Source organism: Cyprinus carpio, chromosome B7 (genome assembly GCF_018340385.1).
Source record: "Cyprinus carpio isolate SPL01 chromosome B7, ASM1834038v1, whole genome shotgun sequence".
NCBI classification, from domain to species: Eukaryota; Metazoa; Chordata; class Actinopteri; order Cypriniformes; family Cyprinidae; genus Cyprinus; species Cyprinus carpio.
This window is the reverse complement of record NC_056603.1, coordinates 12,069,412-12,093,923: the sequence shown is the minus strand read 5'-3', so window position 1 is coordinate 12,093,923 and position 24,512 is coordinate 12,069,412. Positions and strand designations below refer to the sequence as shown.

The 24,512-nt window shown below is 34.1% G+C and overlaps 1 protein-coding gene across 4 annotated transcripts in view; it reads right to left on the bottom strand.

Annotated features, from left to right (window-relative positions):
- The window catches only part of LOC109105314 (elongation factor-like GTPase 1), a 118,368-nt gene that overhangs the window by 61,045 nt on the left and 32,811 nt on the right, over positions 1–24,512 (bottom strand). For all 4 annotated transcript variants that reach the window (XM_042727276.1, XM_042727274.1, XM_042727277.1 and 1 more), the window contains exons 13-15: positions 22,798–22,952; positions 18,891–19,057; positions 17,694–17,829 (exon numbers count right to left, since the gene is read on the bottom strand). In XM_042727276.1, coding sequence (XP_042583210.1) covers positions 17,694–17,829; positions 18,891–19,057; positions 22,798–22,952 — 458 coding nt within the window. The remainder of the gene's footprint in view (positions 1–17,693; positions 17,830–18,890; positions 19,058–22,797; positions 22,953–24,512) is intronic.

Genomic DNA, 24,512 nt, shown 5'->3' with positions numbered 1-24,512 from the left:
AACAGAAGAAAGAATCTCATACAGTTTGAAACAACAGATATTTAATTTTTTGGTGAACTATGCCTTTATGAGTGAGGTTTGCAATATTCGCTTGACTAATGTTTGTAGGTGTTTGCATAAATACTGAAACACAAAATAGATCTGCACTGTGTATTTTTGTCCTCTTAAGATGCAAAAGTATGTTGGCAACCATCTCCATGATCACCAGTTTCAACAGTCTTGCACTGAATGTTCGCAGCATCACCCTGGAAAATCATTTAGAGGCTGAATGATCTCTAGAGAGGAACAGAGACAAACACAGACGCAGGTAATAAAAATCTGGTGTCGACTGACTAATTAACAGCTACACACTCATTTCAACATGGATGAACTGAACAGCAAACGACCTCTGAATTTCACAGACCGCATGACCAGCAAATGAAAGCTGTTTTCCCCGGCGTTAGTGAGAAATAGAGCAAGGACATATTTCTTGATGAACGATTTTATGACTTCAAATTGTTCGGGTTTCGGGTTATAAATAGAAGGTCTGAGTTTCCCAGAAGCCTCTTGGCACTAAGATCTCTTGCTTGCTCCACAACAGAAGAAAAACAGTCAAATTGCCTTGATGCACGCTGAAAACGTTGCTCTGGCAAGCAGCACAACATATGAGGCCAGTCAAGTTTGTTAAAATATTAACTTCACCACAAAAAAATGCAGTGATCTGGAACCAATCAAAATCTTCTGTCTGGTGAAGACAGATATTTATATATTTATAGTTTGGCCAATTAAATCCTGTAGCATATTATATAGTGTACTATAAAGTCAAATAAATTATAGGGACTGTCAGCATCACTGATGATGTTTTATGAAATTTATTTTACACAGTATCTAGTCAATTGTCAATCTGTCGAATCAAATTGAATAATCAATTAATAATGCAAATAATGACATGGTAAGCTGATAAAATATTAATAATTAATAATAATAATAATAATAGTTGGTTTACAAATTGCATAAAGAGCACAATACTTTAAGATGTTTCAATGTAAAAAAAAAGAAAAAATAAAGAAGAAGTTACTTTTAAGAAGTAAAAGTGAAGCCAGTATATATAAATAAATAAATAAATAAATAGTGGGAATTAATTAGTGTAGTGGGAAACAAATACGTTTTTCTGCCTTACAAAATCATTACAGATGCTAATTTCAACCTGTCTCTTAAAATTTGGCATTAGTTATTATTTATCATGTGTTAATCCACAATTACCCTTCTAAAAACCTGCAAAAATATATAAATATTCTTTAAAAATTCGCAAGTTCTCCTGGGCCTAGTTACAAGAAAAGCCAGCCTCTAATGAAGCACAAAAAGTTCAATGACACAAAATCCTCAGTAGTAATGATTAAATGTTTGAAAGGTACAGTATGAATGTAATTATGAACATCATTAAAATGAAGCCTGCAGTGATTATTAACAGTAAGATCACCAAGACACAACTGAATCCAATAAATCACGTAACACAATGCGCTTGTCAAACCCAGCCGCGCACACAAACACAAACAATAGAAAGAGAGCGTAGATGTCACAACCACAACAAGTGCATGTGCGTGTCTGAGCATGTGTTGTTTCCTGTTTTTCCCAATGATTTGTACGGATATTGAGTCATATGTCTCCTTGCTTTGGCAGAAAGAGAGCTCTTAAAAGATCCAACAGGGGAAAAGAATCTTTAACAGACCTTAAACAGGGTGCCAACACCTTTTGACCAATGCATTTTTAAGACTTTTCCAGTCCTTCATGATTCCTGGAGAACGATTAAAAAGAATGATCAAACGGATGATTTCCATTTATTCATTTGACATTGCCTATTACTTCCAGGTTTTCCTTGACTGTGAGAACCCTGCTTAAAGTTTAAAATACATATTTAAAGTGAAATATATATTTAATAATCATATATTTCAATTCATATTATATATATATATATATATATATATATATATATATATATATATATATATATATATATATATATATATATATATATATATTATTTTACTCACCCTCAGGCCATCCAAGATGTTGCTCTGCATGTTTCTTCATCATAACAGATTTGAAGAAATTTATCATTACATCACTCGCTCACCAATGGATGCTCTGCAGTGAATGGGTGCCGTTAGAATGAGAGTCCCAACAGCTGATTAAAACATCATAATAATCCACAAGCAATCCACACCACTCCAGTCAATCAGTTAACATCTTGTGAAATGAAAACCTGCAAATTTTTAAAAAACTGGCAAAAAAAAACTTTTAACTTAAATTTTTAACTTAAAACCATTGTTTCTGTTCCATAATAACATTTCCTCCAGTGAAAAAGTCCATCCTCTGTTGTCTCTCATTCCAAAACCCAACAGACATTTTGTTTAAAACCATTCTGCTTCTAATTTGTGCTTGATCTGTGCATATTTCTCTCCTGATTCAGACAAGATGACCTTTTCACCGGAGAAAGCAATATTATGGATTATGGACTATATTAGCCGAAAGCGACAGTTTGACGATAATTAAAAAAGTCCTAGAGGTGAATTTGTTTCTTTCAAACATCCAGCTTTTCTCTTCACAAGATGTTAATTGATGGACTGGAGTTACTAGTGGATTATTGGGATGTTTTTATCAGCTGTTTGAACTCTTATCCTGACGCCACCCATTCACTGCAGAGCATCCATTGGTGAGCAAGTGATGAAATGATAAATTTTCTAAATCTGTTCCCATGAAGAAACAAATTCATCTGCATTTTTGATGGCCAGAGAGTGAGTAAAGTTTTGGCAAATTTTCATTTTTGGTTGAACTATTCTTTTAATTTATGTTAACATACACATCTTCGGGTTTGGCCAACATTGATATTTACTATTTACATTGTAAATAGCTCTTCAAACAAGTTTCCAAAGAAATTCAGAAACAAATGAGAAAGTAATTGAGATCTATCAGTCTGGAAAAGGTTATAAAGCCATTTCTAAAGCTTTGGGACTCCAGCAAACCACAGTGAGAGCCATTATTCACAAATGGAGAAAACATGGAACAGTGGAGAACCTTCCCGGGAGTGGCTGGCCGACCAAAATTACCCCAAGAGCACAGCGACGACTCATCCAAGAGGTCACAAAAGACCCCACAACAACATCCAAAGAACTGCAGGCCTCACTTGCCTCAGTTAAGGTCAGTGTTCATGACTCCACCATAAGAAAGAGACTGGGCAAAAATGGTCTGCATGGCAGAGTTCAGAGACGAAAACTGCTGCTAAGCAAAAAGAACATAAAGGCTCGTCTCAATTTTGCCAGAAAACATCTTGATGATCAACAAGACATTTGGGAAAATACTCTGTGGACTGACAAGACAAAAGTTGAAAATTTTGGAAGGTGTGTGTCCCATTACGTCTGGCGTAAAAGTAACACCACATTTCAGAAAAAGAACATCATACCAACAGTCAAATATGGTGGTGGTAGTGTGATGGTCTGGGGCTGTTAACAACTTCAGGACCTGGAAGACTTGCTGTGATAAATGGAACCATGAATTCTGCTGTTTACCAAAAAATCCTGAACCACAATCTCAAGCCAACTTTTCTAGAACAAAAACCCAAAACAAACCATCAAGTACAACTATCAAAAACACAAAAAAAAAAAAACATCCTAATGTGTGTCCTGAAAAAAATTAAGATCTCATTCCGCCTAGTCAAAGTCCTGTCCTGAATTCTATTGAGATGCTGTGGCATGACCTTAAAAAGGCGGTTAATGCTCGAAAACCCTCCAATGTGGCTTAATTATAACAATTCTGCACAGATGAGTGGACCAAAATTCCTCCACAGTGTTGTAACAGACTCATTGCAAGTTAATTGCAAACGCTTGATTGCAGTTGTTGCTGCTAAGGGTGGCCCAACCAGTTATTAGGTTTAGGGGGCAAACACTTTTACACACAGGGCCATGTAGTTTTGGATTTTGTTTTCCCTTAATAATAAAAACCTTCATTTAAAAACTGCATGTTGTGTTTACTTGTGTTATCTATGACTAATATTTAAATTAGTTTGATGATCTGAAACATTAAAGTGTGACAAACATGCAAAAAAATAAGAAATCAGGAAGGGGGCCAACACTTTTTCACACCACTGTATTTTCTCAACAATCAGATATGTGTGTTTGTGCAGCCAGTGGAACATTTTATGCTTCTGTGTGTGTTGGTGTGTGAGAACTGGTCAAGGCCCAGTATTGTAAGACATGTGGTGAAGTGAAGACTGAAATCACCACACTCAGCAATTCAGCCCAGTTAATGGCATTCACATCTGTGAGGCATGTGCAGCTTCCAGAACCTTCTCTCTGTGTCGCTCGCTCTTTATTCTCACGATGTCCTCATAAAAGCAATGCCAAACATACTGGACCGCAACACAGACAAGACTCCAGACTTTCTCATGTATCTCAGGTGAGCTGTGTGGAACTGATGCAACAGTTTCCCTTTATATAACATGCATCAGGGTTTCTCAAGACATTTTGGGTGAATTACTCTTGTAGATCTATTATAAAGTGAATCTCACATACCATGTCAAGAACATGTCTGGGTCATATTTCACTCAAACTGCTTTTGTTGATTTTTTTTTTTTTTTTTTGGGGAATTTGTTCACTGTGACATCATTTTGCCAATAATGCACAATAAGTGCACTTCTCCTCCTAATCTCATATTGTAATGCAGAAAAATAATATTTAAATTGTTTATAACAATAATAATAAAAATTAAGAAATTAAGAAAAATTTACTTGTAATGAATTTGAATTAAATGAGTAAATAAAAATAATTAAGATACTTCGCAACTAAATAGCCAAAAAATGACCCTTTTATTGTACAAAACTATGATTGTCAAATTGACTGATGTTGCTGCCTTCTTATGACTAACACTGATACAGATTTGTTTTAAATAAAAAGCAAATAAATAAAATAATACAAATAATATTATTGATTGTAATAATAATAACAATAATTATTATTTTTGTTGTGCTGTTTTATAATAATAGATTTTTATTAAATAAAAATAACTGTATTATAGTTGTATATACTTATAATAATAGATTTGTTTTATATAAATAAAATAAACTGATGTATAAATAAAATGATATATATTTTCATTTATGATTATTAATTAAAAAAAATAAAAATAAATACAAACTCATTACAATAATGAGAATTTGTGTTTGTCATTAAAATAATTCAATAATTTAATAAAATAATTTTAAAATAAAAAAAGAAAAAGTTTTTATTCTAATTCTGAAGTGAAATATACCCTAGACACAGTGCCTTGTGAAAGTATTCATACCCCTTAATTTTTTTCACATTTTGTTATGAAGCAGCCTTATTTTAAACTGTTTTAAATTAGTTTTTTCTACACCAATCTACACTCCATTCACCATGATGACAAAGCAAAAACAGAATTGTCACAACTTCATAAATGTATTAGGAATAAAAAAACTGGAAATGAGTACATTGCATAAGTATTCATACCCTTAACTAAATATTTAGCTGAAGAACCTTAACAGCCTCAACTCTTTTTGGGTTTGATTTGACAAGCATTGCACATCAGCATTTGCCAATTATCTGCAATTCTTCTCCTCATCTCTTCACCTCTTATGCTCTGTCAGGTTGGATGGGGGCAGATGCACACTTTCAGGTTTCTCCAGAAATATTTTATTGGGTTCAGTCCCAGTCTGTGGCTGGGCCAGTCAAGGACATTCACAGAGTTGTGTATAAACCACTCTTGCTGTGTGTTTAGGGTTTTTGTCCTGTTGGAAGGTGAACCTTCTGCCCAGTCTGAGCTTCTGAATGCTCTGGACTAGGTCTTCATTAAGGCTACATCTATATTATGCCACACTTAGCGTTTCTTCCACTCTGATGAGTCCCTGCCACTGAAAAACAGCACACTTTACTTTTGGGATACTACTCTGCAGGTGATGAGCAGAGATCGTTTCCTTCAAATATGATTCTTAGAATTGATGTTCATCAGACCAGATAATCTTGCTTCTCAGAGTCTGAGAGCCCTTTAGATGCTTTTTTGTAAACTCCAAGAGTGTTTTCATGTGTCTTAACTGAAGAGAGGATTGAGTTTGGCCACACCTCCATAAAGACTGGATCGGCGGAGTGTTGGAGTGATGTTTGTCCTTCTGGAGATTTCTCCTTTCTCCACATATGATGATGGAGCTCAACTAGAGTGACCATCAGGTTCATGGTCACCGTTCAAACCAAAGCCCTTCTCCATCAGTTGCTCAGTTTGGCCAGGAGGCCAGCTCTAGGAAGAGTCCTGGTTGTTTCAGACATCTTCCATTAAGGGTAACAGAGACTACATGCTTTTGTGACCCTTCAATAAAGCAGAATTTTTCCCAAAACCTGTTTCTGAGCTATATGGGCAGTTTTTTTGACCTCAGTGCTTGTTTTTTGCTCTGATATGCATTATCAGCTGTTAGACCTTTTATTTAGACTTGTGAGCCGTCCCAAATCATACGCATTCAGTTGAATTTGCCACAGGTTAACTTCACTTGAAGTGTAGAAACATATACAAGCAATATGAAAGCTCCTGAGCTAAATTTCAACTGTCCCAGATAAGGATATGAATACTTATGCAATGGAATAATTTTAGTTTTTCATTTTTAATACATTTGCAAAGATGTTGAAAAATTTTTTTTTTTGCTTTACCACTATGGTGTATGGAGTGCAGATTGATGTGGGGGGGAAAGTAATTTAAAGGAGTTTAACATAAGGCAGCAACATAACAAAACGTGGAAAAAAATGAAGAGGGTATAAATACTTTCGCAAGGCACTGTATGTTCCTGACAGGTTTTATGAGATTCAACCAGTAAGATCATTGTCATCCCATTAATTAAACTTTCATATCAGACGAGAGATTGCCGGGTCATTGTGTCTGCAGAGGAAGCTGAACTTCAGGAGCTGTTTTCAGACGTCTGGTCATCGTGAGCCCTTTATCTGACCGGATATGGGGGTGGGAGGGTCAGACCATCTACACAGGCAGTTTGTCTCTTTAACGCCATCTACTGGAACAAGCAGAGAGCAGAGAAGCTACAGGAGGAACCGAGGAGAACAAAGAAACACCTCTAGTCGACATGCTCAAGGACAGCGCTTCTCAAAAGATTCTGTTTTAGGAAACAGATTTTATTTTAGAAGATAATACAGGAACAAATATATATTTACACTGTGTGTTTTTTTTTTTTTTCAATCATCAGAACAGACCTGCAACCCAGTGCAGATTATGCTCTTACACTCTTGTAAATTAGGAGTTTTTTGCAGTGATGCCACAGAAGAACCATTTTAGGTTCCTCAAAGAACCTTTTAGTGAACAGTTCTTAAACTGAACTCTTTTATCTTATCTAAAAAAACTTCTTCCTCTACAAATAACCTTTTGTGGAATGAAAAGGTTCTATGAATGGAACCAGAACCACCTGTATTTTTAAGAGTGAAGGTTCCATAAGGGGGTTTTCACAGTGAAGCAACAGAAGAACCATTAAAATAAACAGTTATTGGGAAAATAACCTTTTTTAATGTAAAGAATGTTTTAAAAACCCAAAGAACCCCTTTTCCACTATAAAGCACCTTTTGGTTTGAAAAGGTTCCATTGATGTTAAGGTTCTATACTGAAGCACAAATGCCAATAAAGAACCTTTAGTTTTTAGAGTGCTGATTGCTTTTACGGCACTATTGTGGAGAATGTTCACCTGGATATGCAATACTGTGAATCATCATTGTTGGGTGAAGATCACAATGATTTCTCCATGGCTTTAAGGAGGACAAACTGCCAGAAAAGAGGCATTTTGAGCTGAGAACAGAAAAACAAGTGTGGCCCGAATACACACATTCCATCCGTCAAATTCACAGGCAGCTGCAATGCTGGAAAAATGTCCAACCTTTTTTTTCCCCCACCAAAAACAAATTTTCGAATACAGATCCGTTGATGGTAACAACACAACCTGACGAGACATCGCCAAGTTAGAAATCTAGGTCACGCTGGAGGGAAGGAGGGGAAAATAGAGTCTGTGGGTGAGGACATGAAAAACAAAGAAGTGAAAAATGGTCAATCAATTGAAGGAGAGCACGGAGGGAATGTTTAGGTGAGCGTGTCTCACAGCTGCGTGAGTCCATGAGGGTTTACGAGGGAATGAGAGGAAAAATGTGTCATGCTTGATTGGACACCAGAGTGATGAGTCAGTGAATCTTCATCTCTCTCTCTCTCACACACACACACACAAAATATTCACTTACACTGCTCAGTTGGGATGTGCAAAGCTACATCTTCGAAAAAGAACTGATTATCTAAACAACTTATCGACTAGTCTTGTCTTGTATAAATGTATTTCTTAAAAAGGAACCTACATGTGTTTCAAGTAAACAGATGTAAGTAAAAGGAGCCTTTTACTATTTTTATTTCGACACAGCATATAAAAACAAGACTTCTGTAAACAGACTGCTAGACAGTTTAAAAAGAGAGAGAACAATGCACAGCCTTTCAAGACTGTATATGGCAGATCAACAAACAAGTATGCATAACAACAAAAACATCATAATCATAATCAAACGGACTGACATTGCCTTCTTATGACCAATACTGATACAGATGATAAATTAATTAACATTTATTTGATATTACAACTGTGTATAACATGCTTGATAAATGTAAAAAAGTATATGTATTATAATTATTAAAAAAAAGAAAAACATTATAATAACAGCAGCAACGACAATAATAATACTAGTAATAATAATAATAATGATAATATACAATGTAAACTACATTATTACATTATTATATATATATATATATATATATATATATATATAAAACAACAAAAATTATTTTTTAAATTCTAATGTAGTTTTATTTGTATATCGCTTTTCATATTACATATTGTTAAATGTTTAATATTAGTATATTCATTATAATTAATAAAAAAAAATTTTATGAAAATATTTTTATATTGATTTTATTTATTACAACTAAGTATACTAATAAGTAATATGTCATTATAAAATTAAATATAAATATTATTAATGTTGTTATTAAAGCCATAATATTTGTGCAAAGTAGTTTTGCGATCTAATTTGTCACATACAGTATATTTTAGCTTTTTTTTTTTAATTGAATATAAATTATTATTATTATTATTTTTAAGTAATTACACAAAAGACACTTTACTTTGAGACTCACAAAATGAGTCTGTAAACTTCTAAGCATCTCTTAGTTCCCCCTGTAAAGCAATGCTGCCAAAACATAAAAAGTCTAGATAAATTAGTCAACCTTAGTAACTGACTATATATATATATATATATTATTTTTTTTATTTTTTTGGCCCTATCCTCACCAGCATACTTCACAATCAACAAAGCAAACGTCCTACATCTGCCCAGTCACTAAAACACCCGATGACACGCCACATCTGTGGTCGCCCTGATTGCAGTTTGTATATAACCGAGGGAGCCTGTCGAGGGGGAAATCAAGCCGCAATCCCACTTACTCAGAGCTCTGCCGTCCAGACAGTACACACTCGCACACGCGCGCTGTAGCGTAAAACAAACGTTTTTGCAAAGCTCGCCACCATGAATCAGCATTATTCATCTCATCTGCTGTGTAGCAAGCTGACGTGACTTTAAACCAGAGAGCCAGGCGGTTGGTTCACATTGCGGGCCTAAAACCCAGGCAGCCGCTCTCGCTGCACACACATCAAACAGACAATCATTCCCGTACCGCAGCCCTGTAATAAACATCTGCTTATTCTTCTGATCTCGCATGTGTATCGCTTCTTCAACTCAAAGAGTCATCTCTGCGGTGGGTGAAGTGCAGTGGACCATGGGTGTGTGTTTTTTGGGTTATGGTGGCCAGATCTTGAGGTAATACATTTACAGACTGAGCTCCCTCAGTGCTTTTATCTTACTATGATGACCATTAGATGTTCACTTTTATTCTCAATACTTTGCTGTTTCCCATATGTAGATTTGGAGAAATGTAACATTACATCACTTGCTCACCAGTGGATCCTTTGCAGTGAATGGGTGCCGTCAGAATGAGAGTCCAAACAGCTGATAAAAACATCACAATAATCCACAAGTAACCCACATGACTTAAGTCCATCAGGTAACTATGTCTTGTGAAGTGAAAAGCTGCGTGTTTGTAACAAACAAATCCATCATTAAGGTATTTAAACTTAAAACTGTTGCTTTTGCCTAAAACATGAGTCCATAATCCACAATATTGTTTAGTCCAATAAAAAAGTCATCTCTACTGAATCAAGAGAGAAATATGCACAAATCAAGCACTGTTTACTAGCAAAAACAGTTCTAAACAGCTTCAAACAAATATATTGTATTGACTTTGATGAGAGAGACAACAGAGGACTGACTTTTTCACTGGAGGAAGCATTATTATGGATTATGGACTTTGTTTTTAAGTTTAAACATCTTATATATAATAATGGACTTGTTTCTTATGGACACAAATTTTCACTTCACAAGACATTATTAATTAATGGACTGGAGTGGTGTGGATTACTTGTGGATTATTGTGATGTTTTTATCAGCTGTTTGGGATTCTGACAGCACCCATTCACTGCAAAGGAATCCATTGGTGAGCGAGTGATGTAATGCTATGTCTTCAAATCTTTTTCTATGAAGAAACAAACTCATCTACACGCTGAGTGACTTTTTTTTAAGCAAATTAATTTTTTGGAGTGAACTACTCCTTTAAAGCAATAAGCCAGAAGAAGATTTTTTTTTTTTTTTAATCATCAATTATCATCACAGGATCAGGATTTTTTTATTATTTATTTTTTGCAATTTGCAATTTGCAAATCCCAAATCTTAAACCACAGCACTTAAACCAAAGTACAAAACTTTGTTGTGAAACAAATGATACCTATAATCATCTGCATGGTTCTACTTTTTAGGTGGCTTATTGCTATTATAAAAAAAGCAGCAAAATCAATATGACAAAATATGGCAATCATCACTATTATTATTGCTCATACACAGGTTTTTTTTTTTTTTTTTTTTACAAACCCCAAAACTCAAACCACAGTACATAAACCAAACTTTGTTGTGAAACAAATGAATCCTCAAATCATGTGTGTGCTACTACATTTTAAGTGGCCAGACATACAATTTTCACTTAGTGGATAGTAAAACAGCCAAAACCAGAATTGCACTGAAGGAAGGACCCGAGCCATATCTAGAGACCAAAACATCATACAGAAGCACCACTCATATTTTCTCAGAAATTAAAAAATCAACTTAAGCCAAGGAAAATATTTGATTAGTGTATCTATAGCACATTCACAGTTTTAAACATTGCTCATCAAAAACAGATTTTAGAGACCGAAATATCCATTTAAAAATAGTTGTATAATATTACAGATGAGCTCATTGAGTGTTTATTGTGTTTCCTTTACTTGTTCATTCTACATGGAAAATAAAAGAAAAAAGAAAAAAATATAAAATAAAATAATGGTTACAATTAATTATAAAATAATTAATAAAATGAGGCTTAAAATAGTTTTAAATGGAGTTCAGTATTTGACACTACATATCAGCTACCCAAATAAAAAATTAAATTAAATAAAAATGATTTAATCAACTGGAATCCAGGAAACATTAAACCACAAAGACAAGTAATAAGAGGAAAGATATTTTCCCAGACCAAAAAAAAAAAAAAAAAAGGTTTCGAGCCAAACATGTCGTGCCAAATCAAACTCTCCTCACAAAGGAATGGCATGAAATGATAAATGATAAAACAACCACAGGCATCTGTAAAATCCCATTCAAATATCAAATTTCACAAAGAGCTTCTCAAGAAAGCAAAAATAAATGTGGGAGTCAGCGAGAGTGAGATCGCTCCATAATTAATGACTTCATCTCCATTACAGAAATTCAATTCTGCTCTTTAGGTTACTACACTTGATCATTAATAACGGTGAAGTCGTTTAAGGCAGGTTTGTGTGCTGGTGGAGGTGGGGGGGACACTTTTTGCATATTTTATGAGGATTTAATAATTGGATTTCCTATTTGAGAAGGAACAAAGGCAGGTGGGCAGCTCTGAAGTGGGAAATGATGGTTCACTAGACAGTTTTTGCTGCATGTGTGAGTTAGAGGAAAGGCCACAGGGATGAACGATGTCATTTCATATAAATGCGAATCACTGTGCTGATATTCCTGATGAGAGATGACAGGATGTCTGTCTGCAGCGAGATGTGCAAACACAAACTTAGAGATCTGTCTTCTCCATGACTAAGGTAACACACACCTTCTAGAAGTTAAAATTATAATGACATATATGATACGATTCAAGAAAAGACAAAACTGCTGAAATGAAACGAATGTCATTTAGCATGTAAAACTAATACTGCACTAAAGTTCCAGTAAGTGAAGTAAAGAGATATTAAACCCTTGAGTTGTTCCAAATAAATAAATAAATATTACATTTTTAATATAAAATAATTATTACTAGAACTTTTTTTTTTCAGCTGTTGAACACAAAAGAAGATATTTTGAAGAATGTTGACGGTAGCCATTGACTCCCATCTGCTTATTTGTTTGTTTTTTCTCTCCATACAATGAAATTCAATGGCTACTGTCAACTGTTTGGTTACCCACATTTTTCAGAATATTTTATTTTGTGTTCAGCAGCTGAGAAAAAAATAAATAGAAATAAATCATCACATAGATTTGGAACAACTTGAGGTGAGTAAATGAAAACAGATTTTTCTGAACACCTAAACAGTTAAATGTTTTTTCTCAAATTGTTATGTATGACTGATGAAAATCCTCTGCTGTATGACTGTGCCATTTCTACAAGATGAAGTTCAGGAAATTCCCCTTCCTGTCATTACAATCCTGTAAAAATTCATTTCAAAATCAAATTCACAAATTTAAAGAAGCCAATTCTCTATAACCCTGGTGAAGAAAGAGGGACAGTCACGTAAATTCCTCATTTCCTGTTTCTGTGGAGTTTCAGCAGATGGAAGGAAGCATCAGTAAGCCGTACAACAGAGAAACAGATTGTTTGTCCCTGCCTTCACTCCTCTTTTCTCCTTATTCCTGCTCTATTTTTCGTCCGCTCTTCTCCTGGGTTTGGTTTCAGGGCGTTATGACAGAGCTAAGTCGTGTGATGTGGCATGTTTTTGAACAGTGCGTCTGGTTTGAGTTTTGTCTTTAGGGGGGTCCAGTCAGCCGAGTGCCAGGTCAAACGCCGCTTTTAACCTGTCATGCGGTTTAAAGACAAATCTTTCATCCACATCTAAAGGCTTTCTAGCATTTGAACTCCTCCACACCTCGCTGCAAAAACCAACCCAATCAAGCAGGAAGTCAGGCAAATCTACAATCAACGTCCCCTCAAAGCTGCAGTCGCTGAGCGCGGCATTTACACAATAAAACAATGAAACGATGGCTAACACAGAGCTGACGATCTCTGACCTCCATCTTCATTATGAAAGCGCGCATTACCATTGATTCGTGTGACGTGTGAGTGCTCGCTAAGACAATTCAAATCTAGTTAGGGCTGTTTGGGGGCCTGATGCTCAAAGTGAATTATGAAATAGTGCTCAGTAATGTCCACTCAACGGTGTAGTGTCTTATTGACAAGTGCCTGCGCTCCACTCTTGAGCTAGCATTAGACGAACAAGTCGACACATTAATGCGCCCCTCCTTCATAATTTATTAAAATCTCATAAAATAAACAAGGACTGGGCAGTCGATCAAATGTACTGCAGAGAGACCCATGCAATTTCAAGCCTTTGTCATGCAACTTTTAAAATGGTATTGAATAAGAGGTTATAAATCAAAATGGAAAATTTAAGCTAGGCATTTAAAACATTAATTATACGCTTTCATGTCAATAAAACCTGATACTCCAAACATGAATAATTTGTTACTACCAATAAAGCTCAATACAACTGTCACCACTTTACAAGCACAATTTGTTCTAGCAAATATGCTTGTAAAGTCAATTCTTGTAAAATGAACCCTGAATTTCCATAAATAAAAAATATGCTGCTCCTCGACAAGAAAAAAAAAAGAAAAAAATCTGTCTTGTCTATGCATCATACAATTATATAAAAAAAAATAAAAAATTGCATATATACCTACATACCATGTATACCATTTTTATTACATAGAATTACTCCTAATGTAATTTAATGACATTAAATTTGGGTCATATTGGGTCTATTCTTAATATGAATTCATAAATAAATTTTAATGTCAATGATCTAAAGCAGAGTTGCCCATACTTTTTAATGTGAAGGGCCAAAGATTTAGGGGTGTGTATAATAAATACATAATAATAATAAAATGAATATAGGTTTTATTTAAATATACATAGATTTTTTTTTTTTTTACATTCAATGTACAATAAAATTAAAACCTGATATAAATTACATATGAAAATATGCTTCAATATGTTCTTTTCCTCCTCTTGTGATATACCATGGTGTTCGTCACAGGCAAGCTGTCAGTCAAAAAAAATAAATAAATAAAAAATCTAAATATTTTGATATCTGATTAGATATCAAATAGATATCTTCACATTAGAGTACACAAACAAAAAACTAGAGATGAATGTGCATTAAAGAGGTGACTGAGGTTTGGAATGAGAAATGAGAAATGTGAAATGAGGAATGGAAATGAGTCTCATCAGCACATTACCCACACACACACATCTATGATGCTGGGGAACGCTGGAAATCATAAATTTGATTTAATTGCTCCTGCCTCTATCTGGACGCTGACTCAGATCTATGGGAGCCCTAGATGAGAATCACACAGTCCTTCCACTGTTAGATGAGTAGCCAGTGCGCCTCTTTTCCACTGAGGTGAAGACCACAGCAGATAATAAAGCCAATCCATCTCACGCTGCAGCCTGACTCTGTTGTTTAGGAATGTTTACTGACGCAACCCAGAAATAAAGCCTGAGATCTTGTTGATATAAGAATAACAGGCTTTAACCCTTTTGAGACCCAACACACACACAAAATGTTTTGGGATTTTGTTCCTTTCACATCATTATACTGATTAGAGCATATTCGATGACCTTTTATATAACTTTTATATAACATTGCGTAGATGTGTTTCATGTGTTTTTCGTGAGAGGGTTTGGCATTGCGGCTTCTTTGCTTCCGGACTGAACGTTAGAGAACGCGACCTGTAGAATCCTGTAGAATTCAACCAATCCGATGACAACTTCGACACTCCTGAAGTGTTTCCACTTTTGTGTCCAATATGCATCAGACGTTTAGCCAACGGTCCGTGGGCGTGACGTCTGAGGCTGAGACTACAGTATTGCATTGTGCGTTTGAAAATGTTAGCCTAGATTTATGCTTTCAGTTTGAAAAGAAATCTTATACAGTATAGTTTGTCGATCTAAAATGGTAATTGTGCATTAACAGCTGTCAACCATGTTGGTACGCAAACGTGCACTCTGAACTAATTTACACAGCGCATTTCTTATTTTGGTCGCGCATGCGGACCACTTATGTGCACCCCTGTATATATATATATATATATATATATATATATATATAAATATAAATATAAATATATATATATATATATATATATATATATATAGATAGATAGATAGATAGATAGATAGATAGATAGATAGATAGTTCATCAGTTAGGGAAATAATTAGAATAATTAATATAATTTCTACAACAGTCATGAAAAACAGTTGCTTGCAGTTAGGGCAAACATGATAGACTTTTAAAACATTAAAAAAAACGTTTTTTTTTTTTATATGATATTTTCATTATATTTGATTTAATTTTTCATATCATCATATAATGTTTATTTATTCAAATTCAATGAATAAGTATAAACAAATATTAACTACATCAATTTTTAAATTAATAAAATAGTTATATATTATAACATAATAACATAAATGTGTATATGTATGAGAATGCATGCTAACCTCAAACCCATGGCTCCAACAAAACAAGTTCTAATTAGGAGGTGCTCTAAAGACTACATGACACCAGCTGCCCCTGTGAAAAGTTCAACAGATTTCTGAAGAAAGCCCAAGCCGTGCATAATCATTTGTGTTTGTTGAGGCTGATTGCAACTTATGAGAATGAGGAGGGGAAATCAGGAATTGTTGAACCGAGTCGTCATTTTGAAACTTGAATATTTTGAGCAAAAGCCTTCGGGCGATTTTTAGTTCTACTTTGATGCATATTTGGTGTTGAAACATTTGTGACTGTAAACACAGACAAAACAGAGATGATGAAAAATGTCTGCCAAAATGTCCTAATTCAACTCATGTTGCCAGGGCAACAAACTCCAATAAGTCAAAACTACTTCCAAAAGAATTCACTTCACCGCATTTAAGTTCTCTTGCAAAACCTAGTGAGCTGCCTTGCTGTTTAAATTCTACATGTGCAGCTGACTTACAGTATCAGACAGCATCCTGAGCGAAACTACCTCCCTGGGGATTGACTTTAAATGCTCAACATACAGTACTGTTCATAAAGTTTCTGAAATAGCATTTTATGTATTTGATTAAAAGTGACATTTAATATTATATTTCAAATAATTGCAGTTTTTTGAACTTTCTATTCATCAAAGAATCCTAAAAAAATATATATACACATCATGGTTTCAACAAAAATATTAAGCAGCACAACTGTTTTAAACATTGATAATAATCAGAAATGTTTCTTGAGCAGCAAATCAGCATATTAGACTGAGGTAATGATGCTGAAAATTAGACTATATTGCAGTATATTTTCCTAAACTGAATTAATTATTACTACTTTTTATAATGAACTTTTTTCTTTAATATCTGCTTTGTTTTTTAATATCTAGATGTAGGAAATTTATCTTCTTGATAGCTTGTGGCTATTAACAAGAGGGTTGCCAGTATAATCATGCAGGAAAAAAAAAAAATAATTACACACAATCACTACACCCTTGAACAAGACATTTAACCCCAGAATACTCTATATAGATTGACCCTGTCAAAATAACATAAAAAAATGAACATCGATGGACTGAAAATCCCAATCTTCAATCTTATTGTCTAGCTTTACACAACTTCCATAGCATTTACAAAGTCTTTGGAGGTCTTTGGTCTGAACGGGCCTTAAGGCAATGTTACAATGGTCATGGAACAACAACAACAAAAAGTTCTAATCCAATCCATACACATAAACCAAGCTAAACATAACTCTAAAATCTGTCAGAAATGATGTTCCAGGGAAAACAAGGACATTTGAACCAGAAACATGAAAATAATCTGTGATTTTAAACCAAGAAAATTCTGACCATCTAACACATTTCCTGTTTTTTGGTCCTTCCTCTGCCAATATTTAAGATTTTCAGTGCTAGTTTATTATTGCAGCATGGTCAATTCCAGATGTAACCATCTCTAAAAAGCACCAAAGAACAAACAAACTGTAGTTGCTCCATTTACAAGGTATTTCCCTATCTTAGTGGCCAATTCTTGGACAGAATAAGCTGTGATGTGGAAAAGATGTTTATTTTGAGCGCTCACATGCACCAGAATTTCAAGGGGTTGCTATAACTGTACTTGTAAAGCCAAAAACAAAGCAAGAACATTTCCAGAGTTTTGTCTTTGAGAAGTGCGATCCCAGGTAAAAGTCAGTCTACTATACTGTATTATAACCCAAAGAAAACAGATGACCCACCGAGAACATTTCCTGTGGGAACTTCATCCAGCTCCTCCAGCTCGCGGCCCATCAGCAGGTAGAGGCTGTCCACGGTACAGCAGGCCATGTGAGGGACGCTGGGTAAAACATCTGCTGCTGAACAACCTTCAGGCAGCTGAAGAAAAAAATGATCAGCAAAAATCCCACATCAGTATTAGACCTCACATTACATAATGACACCCACCACATTTTTAAAGAATTATTTTTTTTATAAAAAAAAAAAAAAATATTTTTATAATTAAAAAAAAAAAAAAAAAATTATTTATAAAAATAAAAATACACAATGCTAATTTGAATAATAATAATAACAATCATAATAATGATGCAATTTTAAATATATATTATATACACAGTATATATTTGTTTACATAAAAAATCTATTAAATATTTTTTATAATTCACAATTTAAAGAAGAATCATATGCAGTAATTGTATTTTAAATTGTAAATAAGATCATTATTACTATTATAATTAAGATTATAGTATTATAATATATTCTGCATATTAAAATATACATTTGTTTCTATTTTATATACATATATAAAAAAACAATATACTACTACTAATAATAATAATATAGTAATTGTAAAAATTGTAAATAAAGTGTTACATTCTTATTATTGAGAGATTGTGTGTGTGTGTGTGTGTGTGTGTGTGTGTGTGTGTGTGTGTGTGTGTGTGTGTGTGTGTGTGTGTGTGTGTGTGTGAGAGAGAGAGAGAAAGAGAGAGAGACTATATACATATCAAATTTTAACATTATTATTAAACACTCAAAAGAAAATATTTCTTTATATAAATTAAATAAAATAAATTATCAACATGAGAAAATCCAATAATTGTCACAATCATTACCATTAAGCCCTGAATCATCTTTATTTAAGTGGATGCTTCCTCTATTAATTGAGAAACATTCTTAATGGGCAATGACCTCTACTCTAGACTCTAGACTCTTCAATGAATGTCTCAATTGTAAAGTCTTTTAATAGTTTCTGGGTAATAATGTAATAATTAGCTCCAGACAGCTTCAAACATGTGGACATTAATTGGAAATGTACCCGAGTTCTAGTTCAGCAGGGTTAAGGATTATTAATTGTGTGATGATTATGTTATGAATTGCATTAATTCTTGGATAAGGAAACCATCAGCGGTTATGAAGACAGACAAAGGGCTGCTCACCGCTCTGAGCGCCAGCGACGGGTCGTATTTGGGTCCGAGAACAAACACCTTTTGGCCTTTTCTGAGGACACCGCTGTAGACTCGTGCGAAGGCCACAAAATGCTCTTTGTTGTCCTCCTCGACTGCAGTTTTGACCGAAAGAGCCTCTGTCTGCGCACACAGAGCATCTGCAGGACAAAGTTGATGTACAGACAGATCAAATAAAGAAGTCTCCAGGTACAATCAAAGTGTGAAATGGACATATCATGATAGTTTAATGGCAGGGCTGTACGTTAACTTTTTTTGCACATAGCACTGGTGCTGCAGAGGTTGACAGTTTTGTAGCACAGGCCAAAGAGTTATAGCACAAGTTAGGGGTAAGCAATATGGCAAAAATATCATAGCACCATTTTGTTCAGGAATATCATGACTTTATTACAATTCTTTGTCATGTTGGTTTTACTATTTTGCAAGTTGCGTGAGCAGTACAGCCAATCTAATTTCCCTATTGTATAAAAAAAAAAAAAAAGCCTTTCAAGGTAACAAAATATAAAATAAATAGAATGGCAGACATTTAGGCCAAAGTGGGTGAAGATAAAAATCTTTGTCATTATTTTATCTTATGTTATTAGAAAATAAGAACAAAAGATATACATTACAAATACAAAAAAAAAACAAAAAAAAAAAAAAATACATCAATCATCAAAAACAATAAACATCAAAAACAAAAAATAAAAATAAAACAATATATAGACTATATACATCAATTATACATTTGTTAATCAACTGTATTAAAGTTCATCAGTCATGAGCAGTGATTGATTTTTCTGTTGTTGTTGTTTATATATATATATACATATATATATATATATATATATATATATATATATATATATATATATATATATATATATATATATATATATATATATATATATATATATATATATATATATATATATATATTAAAGGAATAGTTCACCCAAAAATGAAAATTCTGTCATCTGCCTGTCAATTCTGTTATAGTGTTTTATTTTTATACCATCATTGACCTGTATATATAAAACTTCTCAGAAATGCTCTTAAGAATAGTCTTAAGCTTTGACTTAAGTGTCAAAAAATACATAAGAGTAGGAGACTTTTATAAAGAAGCTAAAAGCAACTTTCAGGAAAGTCTAAGACTGATTCTTAAGTGTTGACTGAGTTGACACTTAAGTGTTGTGAACTAAGGACTACAATGATGTCAACACAAAATGGCTGACATCGACCTCTGAATCAGCCAATATTGAGCCTGCTCATGTGAAGTCAAAGCAGCACAACACCAATCATTTAATGTAACTACAATAAAATCATTTAATTAAGACACTGAAATACTGTAATATTTAAATGTTTTTTTTTTTTAATGCTTTGCATTGTGCAAAATTATCACAAATTACTACTGATGATTCGTTTTCTATTGGTATGTCTTCTCGATACAGTTGAAGCAATGATTTGAACATGAGTCCAACAACTCCAGGAAAGCCCACAATCCTCATAAAAGTGGCTTGTTTTTGCAGTATGGTTTGGCCGTCAGTTGGAAAGTTAATTAACTGCCATATAGTAGTGGCCAAAACTGATGTCCAACCTAGGCAATTCTACATCTTCTCCCTTAATTAAAAAAAAAAAAAAAATAAGCATATTGCATTGTTGCTTAGAATCATTTTTTTTAATCTGTGATAATAATGCAATGAAACATGCCAAATTGTGCGGTCATACTTTTTGGCATGCTGTCATACAAAGAAATTATGAACACATGCAAAAACAAGGGGACCAATGAAATATTAATAACTTATGTTGTAGACACTGTGCCAATTTAGTGATTTTGTCACCAGATTTAGTTACTTCCTCACCCCTTTAGAGACTTTTTTCAAAAGCCTAGCAACAAAATCAATTTCTTGGACAAACCTTATCTACATTCCGAGACTCTCCCATGATGTCATAAAGATGAGTTCACTGATCTATATAAATATAAATCTAGCAGCATTAAGTGACCAGTTTTAGCTACTTTCAATTGAAAGCAGTTGGCAACACTGGCCAGCGGTTTTTATTATTTTAATTTTTTTTTATTTTAATGGTTTAAGTGAAATGTTGCGGGGTCCACACATCACTTTTGGCCACTGTTGTGTTTGGTGGGGTTAGTACCACAATAAAAAAAGGACCTGCTTACTGTGTCATCACCAGTGCATTGCTGCATTTTTCCAATTTTCCAGCCAAAAATTTAATTACTACCGGTACTTTCATTTCAGCAGTTAGAGCATTGACTTGTAAAGTGGAACAGGTTAGGGCTGGGACAATTAATCGATGCATCGTAATTCGTGGATAGATTCTGAGATTTTCAGAACACATTGTGATTCTTTCCCGAATATTTTCTGAGCTTAGTTTTTAACAACAGATGGCACTCTAGGCTAGTTTTTAACCGCACACTCAAATCCGCACGAATAAGAGCCATGAGCGTTCGGCTGAGTAATGTAAGCGGTTAAATGTACTTCCACATCAGCTTTTATGATGCAAGATTAATGTAAACACAGCCCAATGTGAACATCCTTGTAATTCCCTTCAACATTTTCAAACTTTATGGATGATTATTTTAGGTCCAAATGGTGCATGTTTAAGGAACTGGAAGCAAGCGGAATTCAGCTATTTCTAGCTATTTCTAAAGCCATCTGTGCCATCTACTGTTAAAAACTAAGCTCAGAATCAATTCAATAGAGAATCATGATGCAGAATCATTTTTTGATTTGCGATGCATCGATTTATTGGGGTTGCGATGCACCCAGCTCTAGGAGAAGTTATTAAATTTCTTACCTAGTCAATTTGTTTTTGTAACTGACAATCTTGACAATCAAGTTTGTATCGTTTTATCAACTCCATATATTCAAATAACTCCAATATGTCATATCTTCATTGGAAAGTGTTTGTCTCCTCCTCTTTGCTACTATCTTGTCACTCCTAACTAGGTTAGGAAATCTCTCCAGCTCTCTTAAATAATTTAGGAGCTGAGACCTAGTCTTAACACTTAGGAACCTTTATGAACCACTCTTATTCTTAAGTCTAGGAATGAGAGTAAAATTACATCATTCTTAGAATTTTGACACACTTAAGACTAAAATTTTACTCTGAGTGGCTTTATACATAATGCCCCTGAATGAGTTTCTTTCTTCTATTGAACATAAAAGTTTTTTTTGAAGAATGTGGGTAACCAAGCAGTTGCTGGTCCCCAGTGACTTCCATCTCAATGTGGACCAGCAACTGTTTGGTTGCCCACATTCTTCAAAATATCTTCTTTTGTGTTCAGCACAAGAAAGAAATTAATACAGGTTGGGGACAACATGAGTAAATAATGACAGAAATGTAATTTTTGGGTGAACTATCCCTTTAATGACAGTCGGCAGCATGTTTAGTTCTGTCCCTTTAAGAGCTGCACACATCCGTTTTTCTCTCAACTGTTTACTTTCATTTTAGGCATAACTAACTGTGTTTATATGTAAACCTTGTGTGCTTTTGAAAGTACTAGACGTGAAATCAATCAGACGTGAAAGACAACTCACAAGCTGAGTTAGTCAAACTTAAATCTAGTAATCAGGCGCTGTTTGAAAGTGTCACGTTTCATGTGTACGCACTCAGAACAGCATGTGAATTAAATGTTTAACCGGCAAGGCTTTAAAGCACATGCAAATAATGCACTTTTGTGATTGCGCACAAGTGCTGTGTCCCGTAAGTGTAACTCTACTGCTGAGATAACATTTAATGTGAATGTATGTTGCATTGTACAGCCCTGGATGGTACAGAATTTGCCTTAGGAAATATAGCCTGTGATATGCAAGCTCAAAGACAGCTCTTTTTGTCATTCACTGTCACACATGCAGCATTAAAGGGGTTAAACTCTTGCCTGTGACAGCACCGCTGGCCGGGGCCACTGTGGTTGAAGCTCCTCCAGTATCAGCTGACCCGGGGCTTTCTGCACTCTGATTGGCAGCTTGTCTCTCTGCGTGCCGCTGCCTGGCCTGTTCCCTTCTCTGGGCGATCTCCTCCTGAGTCAATGGCCTGAAAGTACAAAAACAACACAAACCATAATGCACAGTTATGAACTGCACTTGGCAAGATCACAACTGGACAGTGGGTGATACTACTGCGGGCTATAGTGTTCTCTCTGCACTTTATTACAAACTGACCAAGTCACCTGTTTGGTGATCCATTGGTCAACCTCTTATAAATAATTGTGTGATGTGCTCGGCTAAAGTAATGAGCGCTAAATAGTGGTTAAAAACAATTATTATTTGAACAAAAAGTTGATAAACAAACATGCAAAAACATTCGTTTAGCAAATTGCAATTTTAACTGAAACAATATGTATGTTTATAAACATAATTGCAATAATTATCCCCAGATAGCTAATATGAGTAAAAAGCAAATATGAGGAAATTGGAAATGAAGCCAAACGAGGCTTAAATTTTTATTTTTTTTTAAATCACCATAAGTGATCAATTAAAAGATTATTATTATTAATTTACATTAATTAATTATTAATAATAAATTGCAATTTGAATATAAAATGTTAAGGAAATTAAATTGACAAAATCACAATTATGATAAAAATAATAAGTTAAATAAATTATTATTATTATAATCTCATAATTGTAATTTTGTCAATTTCTTTTTTTTTTTTGCATCTTATATTCAAATTATATTACAACTTCCTGTTGGATATGTCCAATTCAATTCAAACTCATGAATTGCAAATTTTAAAATTAGCTCAACCCTGGTAACAAATCATTGTACAATTTTTTTCATTTTATAGCATATTATTATTATTTGAATGCCAAATATAATGTTGAACATGGATGTAGTCCAGGGGTCAGCAACAGTGGCACACAGAGTGATAATCGCAGGCACGCGAGCAGTAGGGAAAACTGCATACTGACATACATTTATGGCCTCGTTTACACTGCAGGTCTTGATGCCCAATTCTGATTTGTTGCCTATGTCTGATTTTTTTGGCTGCCGTTTACACATTCTTTCAACTGTGACCCATATCCGATTCATGTGTTTACACTTGCCATACCACCTGAAACATCGCGTATGCATTGTTGTCATTTACCGCCTCCACATGTGCTTCCTTATGAGAAAAGTGTGACTTGTGCTGCCAAAACGAGTCACAATGAGCAATTTAAAAAAAAAAAAAAAAATGGGGGGAAAATGAAAAAAAACAACTAAAAAACCATTGAAAATGATTTATGACTTGTTGGAATCAGACAAAAAAATGAGTCACACCCATTTAAAGTCGATAGTGAAGTACTCTGTCTTTCCTTTATTATTAATTACTATATCAGTAATTACAATACAGCTTTTTTTTTATCTTTGCTATTATAAATAAGAACAGATGCAAAAAAAAAACCAGTAGAACAAATAGCCTAGATAGAAACAAATAATGCATTACCTTTATCATTTTATATCTAAACTAGAGCATTCATGTACAAAAAACGATCAAATGTAAAAATAACAAGTGTGTTCAGTACAAATAAATAAATTATTAAAACTACAAAAGCAGTTCAATGAAGTGCAGCGAGTGATTCCCTCTTTTCTTTTATTGTTAGATTAACATTA